Raw genomic sequence first — 18,710 nt, 5'->3', positions numbered from 1 at the left:
GCAGGGGCTATCAAGATCATCCTGCACGGCTCCACTTTGATCTTCCTGATGAGCTGCGGGATCAGAGGGATGGGGGGAAAGGCGTAGACAAATGTCCTTGACCAGGTTATCGAAAGCGCATTCCCCAATGACCCTCGGTGGTGAAATCTGCTTCCGTAAGACCGGCATTTCTTGTTGGTCGGTGTGGCAAAGAGATCCACCTCCGGTCTGCCCCACTGGTTGAAGACCTCTTCCAGAACTTGCTGGTTCAACTCCCACTCGTGGCTGACTGAGGATGACCTGCTCAGTCGGTCGGCGTTCTCGTTTAGAACTCCTGGCAAGTATTCCGCCTTTAGCGATATTCCGTGAAGTATCGCCCATTGCCAGATCTGTTGAGCTTCCTGCGACAACAGACGAGACCTGGTTCCTCCTTCCTTGTTCACGTAGTGCATGGCCGTGGTGTTGTCCGTCCTGATAAGCACTTGCGAACCTCCTAAGCGGGGAAGAAAAGCTTGCAGAGCCAGTCTTATTGCTCTGAGCTCCAAAAGGTTGATGTGGAGCCGTTGCTCCTGAGGAGACCAATGACCGCTGACATGTAGGTCTTGCGTCACTGCTCCTCAACCCTCCAATGACGCGTCCGTTGTTACTACTTGAGGAGACGGGTCGTTTACGAAGTATAGACCTTGGGACAAGTTGTCTTGATCTGCCCACCATAAGGCCGCTTCCCTCATTATTGGAGTGACGGTCACCTTGTCCTCGAACGATCCGTGAACCGGTTTCCATTGGTTGTCTAGTTGCTCCTGCAGAGGACGCATCCTCAGTCTGCAGTGAGGAATCAGGGGAATACATGATGAAGTTACCCCCAGCAGAGATTTGTAGCGGCGTACTGAAAGACACCTTCTTCCTTGTAAGTCCTGAGCCAAGGTTTGTAGTTTCTTCCTCCATTCCAGGGTCGGAAAGGCTTTCGAGAGCTTTGAATCCAGGATGGCTCCCAAGAAACGCGCTTTTCTGGACGGGACTAGGGATGACTTTTCCTCGTTTACAGTGAGTCCGAGATTTTGAAACAAGTTTGTACAGGCCCGAACAGCGTCCAGCGCTGCGTCCCTGGACGGGGCCTTCAGCAACCAATCGTCCAGGTAGGGGAAGACTTGAAAATGGTTCCTTCGTAGGAATGCCGCTACAGGCGCCAGCACCTTTGTGAAAATCCTCGGGGCTGAGCGCAGACCAAAGGGTAAAACCCTGAATTGAAAGTGGCTCTTGGCTACTGTGAATCGTAGAAACCTTCTGTGTGCTGGGTGAATCGGGACATGGAAGTACGCGTCCTCGAGATCGAGCGTGGCCATGAAATCCCCCGGACTGATGAGCCGTAAGATGTCTTGGAGAGAGACCATCCGGAAGGACAGGGAGATGAGATAGGTGTTGAGCTCCCTGAGATCTAAAATGGGGCGCCATTTCTCCAGCGTCTTCTTTACCAGGAAAAACCTGGAATAGAATCCCTGCCCTTTTGATTGGAGGGGACCGGCTCTATCGCTTCCTTCCGGAGCATCTGTTGGACTTCGAGCCGCAGGAGTTTCGATGGAATGGCTGCAGGGGGCCTGGGTGGAGGGACTTGCGAAAATTCCAAGGTATGTCCTTTCCGAATGATGTTGAGCACCCAACAGTCCGATGTTATTTTGGACTAGTTCTGAAGGTATTTGGTTACCCTGCCTCCAACTGATGACTTCTTGGAGGAGGGTCCAGTAGAAAGAGCCAGGAGGCCGCTATTGGCGCTTGGACGTATCCTGTCCTCGGCTAGCCTGTTTCCCCTTATTGTAAGGCCTAGAGTAGTTAGAAGATTGGCCTTGTCTCTGTTGATAAGGCTGGCGGTACTGCTGGGAACCTGAGCCAGTGGATGAATATCGCTGCTGTTGATAGGATCCCCTGTAGTTATTACCTCTGCCTCTGGAACCCCTAAAAGGAGACTTGCGTTATTGAAGGGTACCCAAGGATCTGGCAGTTTCCGTGTCCTTGATCTCCTGAAGACTGTCATCGATTAGCTTTCCAAATAGTGCTTCCCCATCAAAGGGAAGATCCAGAACTTTGTTTTGAATCTCTGGTCGAAACCAGGTAGACTTCAGCCACCCCTGGCGACGGAGGACTGCAGCCCCAGCCAAGGAACAAAACGCTGTTGTTGCAATGTCCATGGCACAGTCAATGATCCCCATTGACGTCGCCTCTCCCTCTTGCAAGATCTTCTTTGCCTCTGATGTTGATTCTGGAAGCAGCTGGTCCAGGAACGGAGCAACATCACACCAAAGTTGGCGGTCGTATCTGCCCAATATCACCAGGGCATTGGCAGCTCGCACCAGAAGACTCGCCATCGACGAGAATCTTTTCCCAGCATTATCCAATCTCCGCCCTTCCTTGTCCGGAGGAGTTGTTAAGGGAGCAGAGGGGTTGCGGGATTTCCTCTGCGCTGCCTGCGAAATAACTGAATCTGGTTTGGGATGGCCCGTTAAGGCCGCCGGCCCATCGTCAGGTGCTCTGTATTTTTTATCCAGACGCGGTAGCACAGGGACCACCGTCGCTGGGTTCTTCATAGCCTTCAGGCCTTCCTTCCACAGATGATCCACTATAGGTATGGATCTTGTTGTCTTCCTGTGGGGTTCCTTAAAGTCGTACAAGAAACAATCTGTGGCTACTGCAGGCATAGCCAATTTGAACCTGCCAGCTGCCCTTTCCATCAGCTGATGGAAACCTCCAATGTCCGCTGGCGGGGAATCTACTGGATCCGGGACTGGAGATGAAGGATCTGGAATGATGTATTCATCCCATTCAGTCGTATGTACAGAGTCATGATTCGAATTTTGATCCTCATCCGAGGAATCATCATGGGCATCTGCCGGCCTGGAAGGATCTTGCGGAAAGGATGTCTGAGGCTGAGGGGACACCTGAGCATGTAATCCAGGAGTAGCCGTTGAGGCAGAAGCCAAGACAGGCGTTGCAGGCGCTGCCGGAACCAGAATTGGCCTAGTAGCTTTAGACTTGTAGTCCTGCAGCATATTATGCAGGTCCTGTAGGAATGAAGATGGTACTGTAACCATATCCTGCCCAGAATAATGTTGTGACTGGGCCGCCTGATGATGTCCACCATCCTCCTGATCATATCCCCCTTCAGAGTCCGTCTCTTGACATTTGACCAGAAGTTGAGAGGGACTATTGGCATAGCCATAAGAGTCCTAGTCATCCTCATCCGACTCCCCTTCCTCCAAGAGCAAAGCTGGTGGCAATGGGGTCACTCTCCTAGGAGATGTCATCTCCGGCGTTATTCTCGTCACTGAAATTGTAATCCTTTTTTCAGATGAAAAAATATCGTCGACGGTTCCGTCAACGATGGTTGCACACTCGTCGACGAGATTGGTGTCGTCGATGATGAAACTGTCGACGATCCAGCTGTCGTCGTCGTTAAAGTCGTCGTCGTCGATGCTCTCGTCGACGACCCAGTCGTCGTCGACGCTGTCACTTATCGGCGATGCTGTGGTACTCGTCGGCGCCTTCGTAAATGACACCGTTGTCGGCAAACCTCCCGTCAACGCTGATGAACCTGCCGTCGACGCTTCCTTCTTCGACGACGATCCCTTCGTCGACGAATCTCCTGTCGACGAGCTCATCGACGAAACCAATTTCAATTTTGTCTTCAATTTCTTCGTCGACGGAAACTCCGCCGTCGACGCCTTCGACGTCGAGGAATTGGAACTCCTCTCAGAAGACTGGGAAGAGGGTTTCTTGAAGGCTGGGTCAGTCTTCGCACCCTTGGAAGGCGTAGATGGTCCTACCCTCTCCTTTTCACCGTGGTGAGGAGATTCGCTTGGACCCAGGCTCTCAGACTCTCTGGGGGTCTTTTTTGAGGCCTTAGATGAATGTTCCTTAGAAGGAGAAGGGGAACCCCTACCCCTCTTGACTGACCTTCTAGATGACACAGCTGATGAGGACTCCTCACTGTCACTGGAAACTCCATGTTTCCTCTCCTTCTGTTTCTGAAGCCAGGTCAAAAGTCTACCTGCACGATCCCGGAGGGTCTTAGTAGAGAAAGTGAGGCAAATCTTACAGTCCTCCGCTTTATGATCCGAATAAAGGCAATAGATACAATCCTTATGCCTATCTTCCACAAACAACCTTTTCTTGCCTCAGGTGGAGCAGGGCTTGAAAAGGGCCTTCTTCTTATCCTTGTCAGCCATCCTTAAACAATCCTGTTGAGAAACTCTGAAGAAAATTTGAAGAAAATCCTTTGAATAGAGTAGAAATGAGCAGAGCTCAAAGGAGATTCCCTAAGCACAACGTGCGGTAGAAAATCTGAGGCTCTGAGGTTCCTTCAGGAGGGTTCTAAGGGGTGAGGCACTTCTGATTGGCTGATGCCTAAGTTTGGTCTCTTTTACAAAAAAAGGGTGATATGCTACAAAAGGGAATGAGGCCTAGGCCTTTTTCTTTCTCTTTTGTACCTACTGCTATGGTATTTTTGTTATCGAGACTCCCATTCCGACGACGGGGAATGATACAAAAGCATGGGAATCTATGAAAGTTCCAATAGTGGGGCAATCAGCATTTAGCGCCAGGACACCCCAGGGTAACCGTGCGCTCTATAAGAATAAATAACATAGCATAACTAAGTAATTTTGGAAAAAGGGGGTGGTGATGGACAGAGTTTCTGAATGGTGCAGAATACTCTTACCAAGTCAAGAGATCATGGTTTTAATCCATCACCGTTTTTTAGCTCAATGCACCATCCCAGCTCAGAACCTGGCTATATGCAAATTAGTCTGTTCCTGTCCCAGTGCATGATGGGAACAGGGCAAACCAAACTACCAAGCCAATTCTTATACTGGGAAGGAAACTAGCTTCCGGGGACCGGTTTCTGGCATCACAGCCTTCGTCAGCCCGGCTTGTGTGTGGGTATACTCAGACGTGAGTCCCTTGCTCATTGCACCATCAGGATTCAAGCAAGCCGGGCCGACGAAGGCTGTGATGCCAGAAACCGGTCCCCGGAAGCTTGTCTCCTTCCCAGTATAAGAATTGGCTTGGTAGTTTGGTTTGCCCTGTTCCCATCATGCACTGGGACAGGAACAGACTAATTTGCATATAACCAGGTTCTGAGCTGGGATGGTGCAATGAGCTAAAAAATAGGTGATGGATTAAAACCATGATCTCTTGACTTGGTAAGAGTATTCTGCATCATTCAGAAGCTCTGTCCATCACCACCCCCTTTTTCCAAAATAGCATAACTAAGTAATCAAATCTTTTGTCTTTATTTAACTATTTCAAAGAAATAGATTTTGCTTTAGGCCAAACCATTATCGATGAAGTTGTAAAAACAAGTTATTTTATGAATCCCTGGAAAAAGGCCATTGCCCTAGACAGTTATAATTGTGCTTATATTTGAAGCACCGAAGGCTTAATGAATTTTTACTTGCCATTTGACTTCAAAAGAAGTTCAGTGCCAGTTAAAACCTGTGGTTTATAATAATTACAACTGTAGAGTAAAGAGTAACCATGATATTTGCAAACTAAATTACTTACTTTCAGCTTAGTCTGGCTTTTCACCATACCATATTCTGACTATAACTACCTCAAATTAGTGAACCAGAAGAAAAAGAAACCATAGCAGAATTGGGAAGCCATAGTAAAACAGAAACAAAGGCGGGTGATTATGTAATCGGGACTCGCAAGCCATATGAGCTGTTCAGTGTTCTTAAGATAAATATAAGCATTTCACACAAACCTTACCTTTGTTCTCTGTTCATTTATGCGGGATAATCTTGCTTCTGTTTTCTGGACAGCATTATCCCAGTCATCCAAGGAACCTTAAGAAAAAACAAGCATTGAAAATGCAATAGGTCTCGCAATAGAAGAGTTTAACTTTTTTCGTTTTGCAAATGGATGAGTGGCGTTGCGTGGATGAGTGGCGTTGCGTGGATGAGTGGCGTTGCGTGGATGAGTGGCGTGTGAGAGTGGCGTTGCGTGTGTGCCCCCTGTTCCTGCCTGTGTGAGATGCTCCCCCTGTTGTTCCTGTCTGTGAGATGCTCCCTCTGTTGCTCCTGTCTGTGTGAGAAGCATCCTCTGTTCCTGTCTGTGTGAGATGTGGCCCCTGTTCCTGTCTGTGTGAGATGCGCGCTCTGTTGTACCTGTATGTAAGAAGCGCCCACTGTTGGTCCTGTCAAGTGTGGGAATGAGTGAGAGAAAAGAGAGCAAGAGGAAAAAGAATAAAGGTGATAGAGAGTGAATGAAGGGGAGTCAAAGAGAGAGAGAAATAAGGGGAGATAGAGTAAATGAAGGGAAGGGAAGGGAAGGGAAGGGAAGGGAAGGAGAGAGAGAGAGAGAGAGAGAGAGAGAGAGTAAATGAAGGGAAGGGAAGGGAAGGGAAGGAGAGAGAGAGAGAGAGAGAGAGAGAGAGAGAGAAACAAAAAACACAAGTGATAAAAAAAGTAAGCCCACAGCACATGTTACTTTGCCTAATGGGAGAATATAAGAAATTGACAGAGTGCGCAAACCACAGAGTTAATGGCCAATAAAAATAAGTCGAAAATGAAAATGTGTCGTTGAAAAAAAATTCACTCGTCTTTGCAAAAATCGCTGTTGTGAAAATAAGAGCAGGACGTGTCTAGTGCGGAGCGAGGTGCTCGGAGGCGCTCTTCCCCCTGGAAAAGTTCCTGCAGAGACTGCTGGCTGCAGAGCCTGGGCTGTCTTTCTTAAATACACTGGCCCTGGCTGGCTGCCAGCCCTCCGAGCTCAGATGCAATCTGAGCTGTGAGTGACACCCCCCTTCTCTGGATGCCTGCAGTAACCAGGGCGATATCAGTGCACATTCAAACTAGTGGGGGCTGGGGCACCTCCCCGCCGCTCTTCCCCCACCACCTTCAGCATCAGCCAGCCTGCGTCCTAGGGCTCTGGCAGAGCAGGCGCTCGTCGCCGCCCCGAGTCCGTTTAAAGCACCATCCTCCCGAGTGGAGTATCGGGTGTTGCGACCAAGGGGTTGGGGTGGACAGTGGTGTGCAGGAGAGCCTGCGTGTGGATGGAAGCTTGCAGTAGTCTGGCACCACTGTGCAGCGAGATTAGGGACGTGAGTGGTAGAGCGCAGGAGTAATGAAGTTTTCAGTAGCTAAGCTTTCAACAAGAGTGCTTGCACCAGACACGCTTTCAATCGGAGAGTGCAAGCAAACCTGCCCCACATAAGCTTTCGACCAGAGGGTGCATGCAAGCTTGCAGCAGCCAGGCTTTTAATCAGCGATGGCAAGCAAAGTGAAACTTGCAACAGCCAACCAGAGTGTAAGGAATATGACGCTTGCAACAGGAAAGCTTTCAACCAGCGAGTGCCAGCAAAAGGAAGCTTGCAATAGCAACGTGTTTGCATATAGAGTGCAGGAGAAGGGGAGCTCGCAGGTGCGAATATTCACTAAGGAGCGTGCAAGGTAGGAGCGCCCTAGTTAATGCTAACACGCGAAAGGAAGCTTGTAGGAGACTGGTCCCGTAGGCAGCGTGACGCGGAAGGCAGGGTACAGATACAGAGACTCGCAAGAAAAAAACATGATTCTTGCAGCTAACATGTTTCTTTCTGGAATAGTAGAGTTGGGGGGCAGCTTCTCTGGGCCAGGTAGGCATGCTGCGAGAGGGTAAATGTGGCTCTGCAGGGCATTGGGGTTCAGCAGATCGGGAGATGGCAGTACCCCGAGCTTCAAAAGTGTGTTTGGGGGGAGGGGGGTAACAGGTTGTACTTAAAAGGGGTACTTGAGCCTGTCGGACTCCTCCGATAAAAAAAAGTTTGAGGCAACGGAGACTGAAAAAAAGAACTATGTACTCTGTAACCATTGGGGGGGGGGGTTGGGTTCAGGGGAAGTGGGGAAAGGAAAAAGCTGCAACAAAGTATCCGCAGCTGGGAGGGTGAGGGAGGCGGCACACACAATTAACTCAGACTTTCTGCCGGTGTGCACTGCGGGTTGGCTGGACGGCTGAACACACGGCGGGCAGGGGAGGGGGCGGAGCGGGGAGAGCGAGAGCGGCATGTGGGTGTGAAGAAGCCGGGCCTTTGAAGTGAAGCTAAGCTTCACTTCAAAGGTGTCGGAGGAATGCGGGCGGCTGTGCACGCGCTTTTAAGCTCAATGCACATGCGCATTGAGCTTAAAAGTCACGGGCACTGCAAGGAATCGCCACGATTCCTTGCTTCTTAGTTAAAGCTTGTATAAGCCGCAATAGGCTCGCAAGCTCGATGCGCATCGACAGGCGAGACCTAATAAAGGGCATGCCATTTTCAAGAATATTAGTACGTGACCATGATTACCTCAAAAAGTTTCAATATCTACACTCTTATTGGTTTCAATATGTATAGTTCTCTTTCAATTGGATAACCCTGAGGAGATATTCAATATAACGAAAACACATACACACACATCAATAATTCAAGTCTGCCCCATAAGGTTAATTTAACAATCATCAATCAGGACATTTAGAGAAAACGTCAATCCGACATTTCTAGCACAAAAGTCAGTACATGACAAAAGCAATAGGACAGAATTTAGGAAGTTGGCTCTTTATATGATATACCACTAAGTGGTAATATCAAGAATCCAGACATTCCCCCAGAAGTGTACAGGGGTCAATTTAAACCCAAAGAGCAGTGGTAGTGGTGTCGAACAGCCTTAGGCCTAACAAAGAGGAGGGTAAGACATTTGTTATACACACAAAGATTAATATATGGCACACAACTCAAAGTGGACTCTGCAATTTTCATTTCAGCAATGTTAACCTATGGGAAGAAAATAAGAATACAGTTTTGCAGATAAGTACAACCTACAGTCTTGGTTTTCAGGGTCAACAAATCAGCACCAAGCAAGGTTCAGGTAAGGAGCAAATCTGCACCTTCTGCGGCATAGATGTGGCTGGGTGTAGGGTTCAAATCCAGAACCTGGCGCCAATGTTATCCAATGCAGAAAGGGGGTAATTGAAGAGGTGCAGCTCCCATGTGAGTAACACGGTTTGGTAACCAAGTCTCCGGGAGTGAAGGTAAGCACAGAGGGGGCCACAAGGCAGCACCAAACTTACACCCTCAGCAGCACAGGGGCAGCCGGGTTCTGAGTGCCAACACAGTGTCGGGCGCCCAATGTAAACCAATGGGGGAGATCGGTTTTGAAGAAAGGCTGCAGACTTGGGTCAGGATGCCGGACAGAGCAAATCAACATCTGCCGAGGTAAGTAGAAATACTAGGTGACGTTGGGATATTGTTGGTCACGCTGTCAAAGGATCAGGGGTTTTGGGTGCAGGGATGTCCTTAGGCGTTCGAAAGTCATACTGGGCGGGTCGCGGTCAGAGGGAGTCTTTAAGTTGAGGCTGCATGCACCGAGGCGGAGTCCGGCAGGGGTCAGCCCACGGTGTACTCTTACTCAGAAGTGATGGGGAACTTTTACAGGACCGGTGGGCCATTTGGACTCAGGCAGTGATTAATAAATGACACACAACTCAAAAAGGAGATCCACACCAATTTAAGAACGTTTCTCATAAGAAATACTTTCCAGTTTAAAAAGTGGACTCAGTGCTATTTTCAGTTCAGCAATGTTAGCCTATAGGAGGAAAACAAGAATACGGTTTTGCAGGTAAGTATATAACTTACAGTCCTGGTTTTCAGGGTGAAGAATCAGCACCAGGCAGAGTTTTTTGACAGGCAGCCAACAAATAATCACGCTCGGTCACTATCAGTCAGCTGTCAAACCCTTGTGTACAGGTGTACTGCAGGTTTCTATATTAAGTGCAGTGTTGTTTAACGTCTATATGGAAAATCTCATAGAATTGATATCATCATTCAACATCTAAACCACCTCATATGCCAACAATACACAGCTGATTTTAGCCTTAGACAACATCCTGGCAATGCGGAAGAGAACTTCCAACATTGTCTAACGGAGGTTATACATTGGATGAAGCGGAACCACCTGAAGTGTAATACACAAAAGAGTGAAATTATGCTCCTAGGCAAAACTAATAATCTCGCCCTCAGTAGCTGGTAAACTGCCCAATACCTCTACCCAACACGGTGGAGATAGTTAACAATCTTGGGGTAAAATTGGACTCAACTCTATCTTTCCGCCCACAAGCATTTTCAGTGGCTGGGAAATGTTTTTAGCTGATTACATTTCTGAAGTTTTTTGATCTTCTTCCCGTAACAGCAAGAAAAACTGGTACAGCAGACCTAATCCCCTCCAGATTGGACTATTGCAATAGCCTTCAAGCAGGTGCAAACAAGATAATCTTCAAGAAGCTCCAGACTGATCAACATGCAGCAGCCTGCCTGGTGTTGAAACTGCCACTCCGCTCCTCAGCTGCTGCAGCTTTAAAACTACTGTATTGGCTACCTATCCATAAAAGAGTACTATACAAGATACTTTTCAACACTTTCAGAGCTTTCAGGGCTTCAGGACCCAAATACCTAACATCTAGATTCACACCTTATGTCACTACACCCCATCTTAGATCATTCTCAGCCAATCTTCTAAAACCCACAGTTCGGATACAAAACTAAAGGTGTGAGATCAGTAACCGTCCAGGATGTAAAAGCATATAATACACTCCCCTGGCATCTCCTTCATAGCCAATCAGAAACCAATTTCAAAAAATTATTGAAAACCCGGATTTTTGGAGCTTTGGACTCACTCTGCCTCTCTCTTATCTAACTCTTCAGCTACTGTGATAGCAGCACCTCTTCTGTGCCTCCCTTTTATCTCTGCACAGTCCCAAGATACTCCCATGGAGTAATAGCTGCCCTTTAGAAAGAACACCTACTACCACTACTACTATTGGGTCCTCTTCTGCACTCCACCGAAAACTGACCATTCACACAATGTTTCTTGGTAGATTAATGTAAAACCTTAAAATTAATTTGGGGTTCAGCCAATGAATCCTTGCCTCCTATCTCGAAGGGTGAGAAGAGGCGAAGAATGCTGGCAAGGTGCTCAATTGCCCAACGTGGAAGGGTGTCACCTCTTTAGGCAAGAAGTCCATTCAAGTCTACAGCACCATTTTGTCTGGAAAAATGGTAGGCTAGGGCAGTTGCATCAACAGTGCCTCAAGTTCACTCATGAGGTGAGCCAAAGTGATTGTAATTAGGTACACAATCTTTAGGGTCATGGGCTTGAATGGTGTACACATGAGAAATGTCAAGACCAAGTTAAGGTCCCCAATGTGGCATTAAAGATGGTTGGGGAAGAAATGTGTGATAAATGTTTAATAAATTGCATCACCAACCATCCTCGTTTAAATCTTTCATGATATACGTATGGGCTGTTGGTCTGCCAAACATAGAAAGGGCCAACTAATAACCTTTAATAGTGCCCTCTGTAAGGTCCTGTTTTATCGCACTATTGGAAGAGGGCCTGTGCCATCTAGGAATGTAGACTCACTTTGTGATCTGCCAGATGCCGTCGGCTGAGTTCTTCTACCCTGGCATTCAAAGATACTGAGACCAGGGAAATGCCCTGGCCCTACTGCCAACTCCAGAGGGGAAGAACTTCCTGGCACAGGACCAAGAACTCTATTCTGCCCTGCTTGTTGCAATACCACAAGGCAGTGGTTCTGCCTAAGAACCTGCAACAGCCTCCCACTGAGGGGCAGGAGGGCCTTATACCGCCTGAATAATGGCTCTCACCTCCAACAGATTGATATGAGACGGGCACCCAGCAGAGATCAGAGTCCTTTGATGACCTTCTACCCCAGATGAGCACCCCACCCCAGCAGTGACGCATCAGCCACCTCTGAATGGGACAGAGGCCTGTTGCTGGACCAACTGTGAGTGAGCAGCCACCACTGCAGATCATGAGCTCTCTTCTGAATTCTGGATGGCATCCATAATATTTCTTTAGAGCTGTGCAAATTGGAACTTTAATTTTTATTGCAGAGCCTGCACACACCATCAGGCATATTCCACCAAGTGGATGCAGGAGAGTAAGAAGGCAAGAAGACTCAGAACCTGAGAAGGAGTCGGGTACGTCTTCGACTTTTTGACTGTGAACACAAAGAGGTTAAACAACTTTGCCTTCATTTGGAAGTGGTTTACGACTGACTGTGGCAAGTCTGACTTCAATGGTCAGTCGTTTAGGTAGGGGAAATGAATATGCTACTTACCAGTATGCATCTGTTCTTGGCATGTAGGGCTGCTAACATTCATATCTTAGCATTAGATCGCCGCCTAGTGTTGGGTCCGGATGATCGCACATTGTTGTCCTGGAAGAGTCTTCGAAGTATCCTGAGATAGGTGGCTCCTCCCCTGGACTACAGTGCGCATGGGCATCGGCTCCATCCCCAGATTGTTTTTCGCCATTGTGGCAGAAGATGGAGTGAAAAGTGTAAAGGATGTCCATGCTAATGATTGAATACAATAGTATATCTGCAGCTGCGACAGGCACCGGGGAGGAGGGTGGGCGATATGAATGTTAGCAGCCCTACATGCCAAGAACAGATGCATACTGGTAAGTAGCATATTCAGTTCGAGGCATGTGGGCTGCTAAATTCATATCTTAGCATAGAATACATAGCAGTCCCTTCATCAGCGGCGGTTGCCCGTGCCAGCTGCAGAAACCTGAAAAAGTGTCTTGAGAACAGCCTGTCCTACAGCAGCTTGCTGCTTGGAATGCACATCAACACAGTAGTGTTTTGTAAAGGTATGTGGTGTAACCCACGTGGCTGCTCTGCAAATATTCTCTAAAGGAATGTTCCCTAGGAAAGCCATGGATGCCCCCAATTTGCGTGTGGAGTGCGCCCTTGGGGGTATCGTTAAAGTGCGCTTGGCCTTTTGATAACATATTTGGATGCACTTAACAATCCACCTGGCTATTCCTGCTTTGGAAATAGGGTTGCCTTTGTGTTGTGGTGAGAAGGCAACAAAAAGTTGTTTTGTTTTCCTAAAGTGTTGTGTTCTGTCTATGTAGTACATCAACGCCCTCCGTACGTCTAACGTATGGAGCATTCTCTCCGCCACCGTTTGTGGGTTTTGGAAGAATGCCGGTAAGTCAATAGTTTGGTTGAGATGAAACTGTGACACCACCTTCGGAAGGAATTTGGGGTTAGTACGTAGCACTACCCTATTTGGATGAATCTGAATGAATGGCTCTTGGATTGTGAGCGCTTGCAGCTCACTAACACGCCTCAGTGACGTAATAGCAATTAGGAAAGCCACTTTCCACGTTAGGAACTGGAGTTCACACAAGTGCAGTGGTTCAAATGGTGGTCCCATCAGCCTGGTGAGGACCACATTGAGGTTCCACACCGGAGCTGGCGGTGTTCTTGGGGAATGACTCGTTTCAGACCTTCAAGGAAAGCTTTAATGGCAGGCACCCTGAAGACAGAGAGATGCTGCCTATTCTGAAGATATGCTGCGATGGCGGATAGATGTATCCGAATAGAAGTGAACGCTAGATTGCACTTGTACAGATGTAGCAGATAACAAATGATGTTAGGGATAGATGCATCTAGCGGGTTGATGTCATTGGCTGTACAGTAAATGACAAAACGCTTCCATTTTGCAGCATAGCATGCTCTGGTAGTTGGCTTCCTTGCCTCCTTGATGATGTTCATGCATTCTGGAGGTAGGTTAAGGTATCCGAACTCTAGGACTTCAGGAGCCAGATCGCCAGGTTGAGCTGTTGCGGATCTGGATGCTGAATTTCTCCATGGTTCTGCGTCAAAAGTCTGGGCGTGAGGCGCAGTCTTTGATGCGGCACCACTGAGAGTTCGAGGAACGTGGTGTACCATGCTTGGCGCGCCCACGTTGGAGCAACCAGGATGAGAGTCATCGCGTGCTGCCTTAGCTTTCTTGCCACCAGCGGTATCAGAGGGGCTGGCGGAAAAGCGTACGCAAATTTGCCTGACCAGTTCATCCATATCGCATTCCCCTGCGACTGTGGGTGAGGGAACCTGACGGCAAAGTGTTGGCATTTTGCGTTTTCCTTTGTTGCAAACAGGTCTATCTCCGGATGACCCCACTGCTGGAAGTACGGGTGGAGTACAGATGGGTGTAACTCCCACTCGTGCATTTGATGGCTGTGTCTGCTGAGCGGATCCGCCATCTGATTGTCCTTGCCCGGGAGGTGTTCTGCCATGAGGAAGATGTTCCTCTGAATGGCCCACCGCCACATGCCCTGAGCCAGATGAGACAGCTGTGGCGAGTGGGTGCCCCCCTGCTTTTGAATGTAGTACATCGCGGTCATGTTGTCCGTCCGGACTAACACTACCTTGTTGCACAGATGTCCAATGAAGGACTTGAGTGCCATGAAGATTGCCATCAGTTCCAGATAGTTGATGTGCATCTTCTGTTGCTGCGTCGTCCATAGTCCCTGCACTGTGTAAGTGAGCAGATGAGCTCCCCATCCCTGGAGAGATGCGTCCGTTGTCAGGGTAATCTGTGGCACTGGCTCCTGGAACAGTCGGCCCTTGCAAAGGTTGTGTGGAGTCCACCAATGCAGAGAGTCGTATGCCCGACTGGTAACCAACACTAGGTCTGTTAATTGTCCTTGAGCCTGTGTCCACTGATTTGCTAAGCACTCCTGGAGCGGGCGCATATGTAGCCGTGCGTGAGGGACTATGAAGATGCAGGAGGCCATCATGCCTATCAACTGCATGAACACTCTTGCTGGAAGTGAGCGTTGTGGTCTGAATTTCTGGATTAGAGACTGCATGCTGTCTATCCTGACTTGGTTTGGTTGAGCCACGGCCGTCAGGGTATTGATCGTCGCGCCTAGAAATTGCCGGACATGTGCCGGCTGAAGGTGCGACTTTGGGTAGTTCAACGAGAAACCTAGATCGTGAAGGAGGTGAATGGTAGTCGACATGTCCGCGGCGCACTGTTGTTCCGACTTGGCTTGAACGAGCCAGTCGTCCAGGTAGGGGTAGACATGGATGCCCTGCCTCCTGAGGTGCGCCGCTACTGTCGCCAGACACTTGGTAAACACTCTTGGGGCTGTGGTGACTCCGAAGGGTAGGACCTTGAACTGATAATGTTTGCCTTGGATAGTGAACCTGAGGTATTTTCTGTGGGACGGGTGTAGTGGTATGTGGAAATAAGCATCCTTGAGGTCTAAGGTTGCTAAGAAGTCCCCCTGGTTTAACAAGGGAAGAATCTGTTGCAGTGTGAGCATATGGAAATGTTCTGACAGTATATACAGGTTGAGGGGACGTAGATCTAGAATGGGTCTGAGAGATCCGTCCTTCTTTGGAATAAGGAAGTACAGGGAATACACCCCTGTGCCTTCCTCCTCCACTGGCACGAGCTCGATTGCGCCTTTTTGCAGCATCACCACTACCTCCTGCTGCAATAAGTGCAAGTGCTCTGCGGACATAGGCCGTTGCCTTGGTGGAATGTTGGGTGGAGTGGATCTTAACTCTAGACAATAACCGTACTGTACAAGTTGTAGCACCCACCTGTCTGTGGTGATGTCTCTCCAGACGGGCAGGAACTGCTGCAGTCTCCCCCCGACAGGTGTTAAGTGGTCGGGGGGCAGTGACAGAGAGTCACTGTTTGCTTGGGGCAGAGGAGCGGGAGTTGTTGTTCCCTCTGCCGCGTCCTCTGGTGCTGTTTCCTCTGTAACCCCCCTTGTTCTGTTTGGGGTACGAGGATTGTGCTCCACCTCTAGAGAATTGTGACTGTTGACCCATCTGTCCTCTGGTGACTCCACGTGCACCTGAGCGACGAAAATTATTGCCCCGAAACTGTTGTGATTGTAGGGCCCCCATAGACTTAGCAGTTTCGGTGTCTTTTTTAATCTTTTCAAGGGTGGTGTCAACATCTGGACCAAACAGTCTATCAGGATTGACTGGCTGATTAAGTATGGTTGTTTGTATGTCAGGTTTAAACCCCGATATGCGGAGCCACGCCTGTCGTCTCAGCATGACGCTAGTGTTAATGGCCCTAGCTGCTGTGTCTGCGGCATCAAGTGCACACTTTATGGCCGCGTTGGAGATCAGTTTTCCCTCTTCTATAAGCAGTTTGGTGCCCTCTTGAAACTGCGAAGGCAGGTGTTCTAAAACTCGCTCTAGGGTGTCGTAATGCGCCCTATCATAACGTGCCAAGAGTGCCTGTGTATTTGCAATACGCCAAAAGTTGGCAGCCTGTGCAGCTACTCTTTTGCCCCCTGCCTCTAGCACTTTGGACTCCTTATCCGGGGGAGGAGCTTCACCCGTTGTTTGGGAGTTGGCCCTTTTGCGGGCATTTGCGACCACCAGGGAGTCCAGCGGCAACTGTCCCCGAATGTATGCAGGGTCTGCAGGTGCTGGTCTGTACTTTTTTTCAATACGTGGATTGACCACTCTCGCCCTGGTAGGTTCTTTAAAGATGTCCGCAGCATGTTTGAGGACCCCCTTGAGCATAGGCAGTGTCTTTACTGTCCTTTCAGAGACTGAAAAAGTGTCAAATAGAAAGTCTTCTTCTACTGGGTCAGCATGCATGTCCACATCATGATTAGCAGCTGCCCTTTCAAGGAGTGCATGAAAACCTGCTGAATCTGCAGTTGGGGATGCACGTGCACTGAAAGGCTGTGGGTCAGGCTGTGGGTCTTGCCCCACATCCTGGGTGCCTTGGTCACCAATGTCATCATATGAATCCGGCTGTGCATCAGGTTCATTGATGGGGAAAGTGTACTGGTCATCTTCATTATATCCCTCACCCTCAGATTGTTCTGGGGAAGGAGTTGGGCTCCTTCTTGGAGGAGGCTGGATGGGTTCCATGAGGCCTGAAGCGTCCTGAGGAAGCCTTTTCTTCTTGAGGGGGATGACATAGGAGTCCACTGGCTGTGAAGTGATCCTCCTCTTGTAAAGGGTCAATTTGCCCGTGTCTGCGTCGATAAAACGCTCCGAATCCTCTTCTGAGTCGAGTACCCGACTTGAAAGTGCCCCTGCCGTTGAAGAATCCGACTTCTTTGGCGTCGATTTCGTTGAAAAGGCCTTCGGCGCCTCTTTTGGCGGCAGAAGGTAGAGAAGTTTACCCGCAGGCTTCACCGGAATGTCCATCGGCTTCTGTGGCGATGGCATCGGAGCCGACGTAGCCGAGGCCTTCTCCCTGATTCTCTGCAGTGAAGAGGCGATGGGGGACGTGTCACTTGCAGTGGCCTTTGGCGCCGACGAGGAGGTCTTGACCTTGCCCTCGGATCCGACGTCCTGGTGTCCCTTCTGAGTCTTTGACGATGATGCCGCAGCCGCCGACCCAGAGTCCTTGGACCGATGCGCAGATGTACCAGCCTTCGATCCGTGTGACTTTGTCGGCTCCGTCTCCACCACGCGTCCGACTAACGGAGTCCCAGTCGGAACCGGAGCCGTTTCGCTGGCTTTTGCGGGCTTTGACGGCGCCGCAGCGGTTGACCCGTGCCGACCACCCTTCTTAGAGGATCCCTCCTCCGGCGTCGATTTTGACACTGTGGAATCGACAGATTTCTTCGACTTCTGTGGACCGGAGGTCGACGGAGTCGATGAAGCAGCGGGTTTGGTCGTCTTCTGTGGTACGGCCGCCATCTTAGGTGTGCTCGAATCCATAAGTTTCGGTTTCGATTTCGGGTCGGCCATTTTAGGTGTAGTTGATACCGTAGGTTTCGGTTTCGATACGGCCTGCCCAGCAAGTTTGTCCGTGGCCGGGCCGGAAGGCGGGGCCGTGGCTTGCGGTACGGGGTCTAGGGTAAGGCCGACAGGCGATCCCGTGACCCGATCTTGATCTTCGTAACCTTCGGGGCATAGCTCGTCCCCTGAGCTATCTTCCGCGGCCCCATAAACCTCTTCGACGTCCCCTACCTCTTCGACGTATTCAAGGCCTTGACCCGCGACTCCGTCGACGTCTTCCGGATCTGCCTCGACCTCCGTCTCGGGCGGGGAGATTTGAAGATGATGACTCTGGTCTTCGTCTTCTTGGTCGCCGAAGATGTTTTCTGGATCCGGGGCCGCTTGTCTGGCTTCAAGGCGCACCGCGCGCCGAATCTTGAGTGTTTTCTTGGACCTGAACTTCGCGCAGGCCCTGCAGTTGCCGTCGTCATGGTCTGGCGAAAGGCATTTATTACAGACCGGGTGCAGATCTATATGTGGGTATTTGGACCCACAGAGCGGACAGAGCTGAAACGGACTCCGCTCCATGCTGTAAAGTTGCAGTCGTGTCGCGATGAGAAGGCCTCGATGTCCGAAGAGCGTAAGCACTCCGCTGATTCCGACTCCAAGAGACGGAAGTACTCGAGACCGTGCGCAAACAATACCGACGCTATGAAAACAAGGCCTTTTGGCCTTAAAAAGTTAGTTTTTCTCGGCTCCGACAGAGAGACGTCGAGACCGCATCCGAACCCAATGGCGGAAAAAAACAATCTGGGGATGGAGCCGATGCCCATGCGCACTGTAGTCCAGGGGAGGAGCCACCTATCTCAGGATACTTCGAAGACTCTTCCAGGACAACAATGTGCGATCATCCGGACCCAACACTAGGCGGCGATCTAATGCTAAGATATGAATTTAGCAGCCCACATGCCTCGAACATTAGTATACCCTACTTCCGAAGGTGTGCCATGTCCACTACCATCACTTGAGAGCAGCAGAGGGGCACCGGTGAGTCCAAAGGGAGTACTGCAAAATGGAAATGCTCCTGGTCAATGTTGAACCGTAGGTAATGTCTATTAGACTGCAAAAAGGGTATATGAAAATACACATCTTGCATGTCCAAGGACACCATCCAGTCTCTCAGGTCTAGAGCAGCCAAG

General features: G+C 49.5%; 1 protein-coding gene across 1 annotated transcript in view; it reads right to left on the bottom strand.

Moving 5' to 3' along the window:
- SART3 (spliceosome associated factor 3, U4/U6 recycling protein) overlaps positions 1-18,710 on the bottom strand; it is a 542,493-nt gene that overhangs the window by 235,215 nt on the left and 288,568 nt on the right. Inside the window, exon 14 of the mRNA XM_078667411.1 lies at positions 5,740-5,816. Within this exon, the coding sequence (XP_078523537.1) occupies positions 5,740-5,816 (77 nt within the window). The remainder of the gene's footprint in view (positions 1-5,739; positions 5,817-18,710) is intronic.

Source organism: Lissotriton helveticus, chromosome 11, assembly GCF_964261635.1.
Source record: "Lissotriton helveticus chromosome 11, aLisHel1.1, whole genome shotgun sequence".
In the NCBI taxonomy this organism is placed as follows: Eukaryota; Metazoa; Chordata; class Amphibia; order Caudata; family Salamandridae; genus Lissotriton; species Lissotriton helveticus.
The sequence above is the reverse complement of the archived record's forward strand: the minus strand, read 5'-3'. Positions and strand labels throughout refer to the sequence as shown.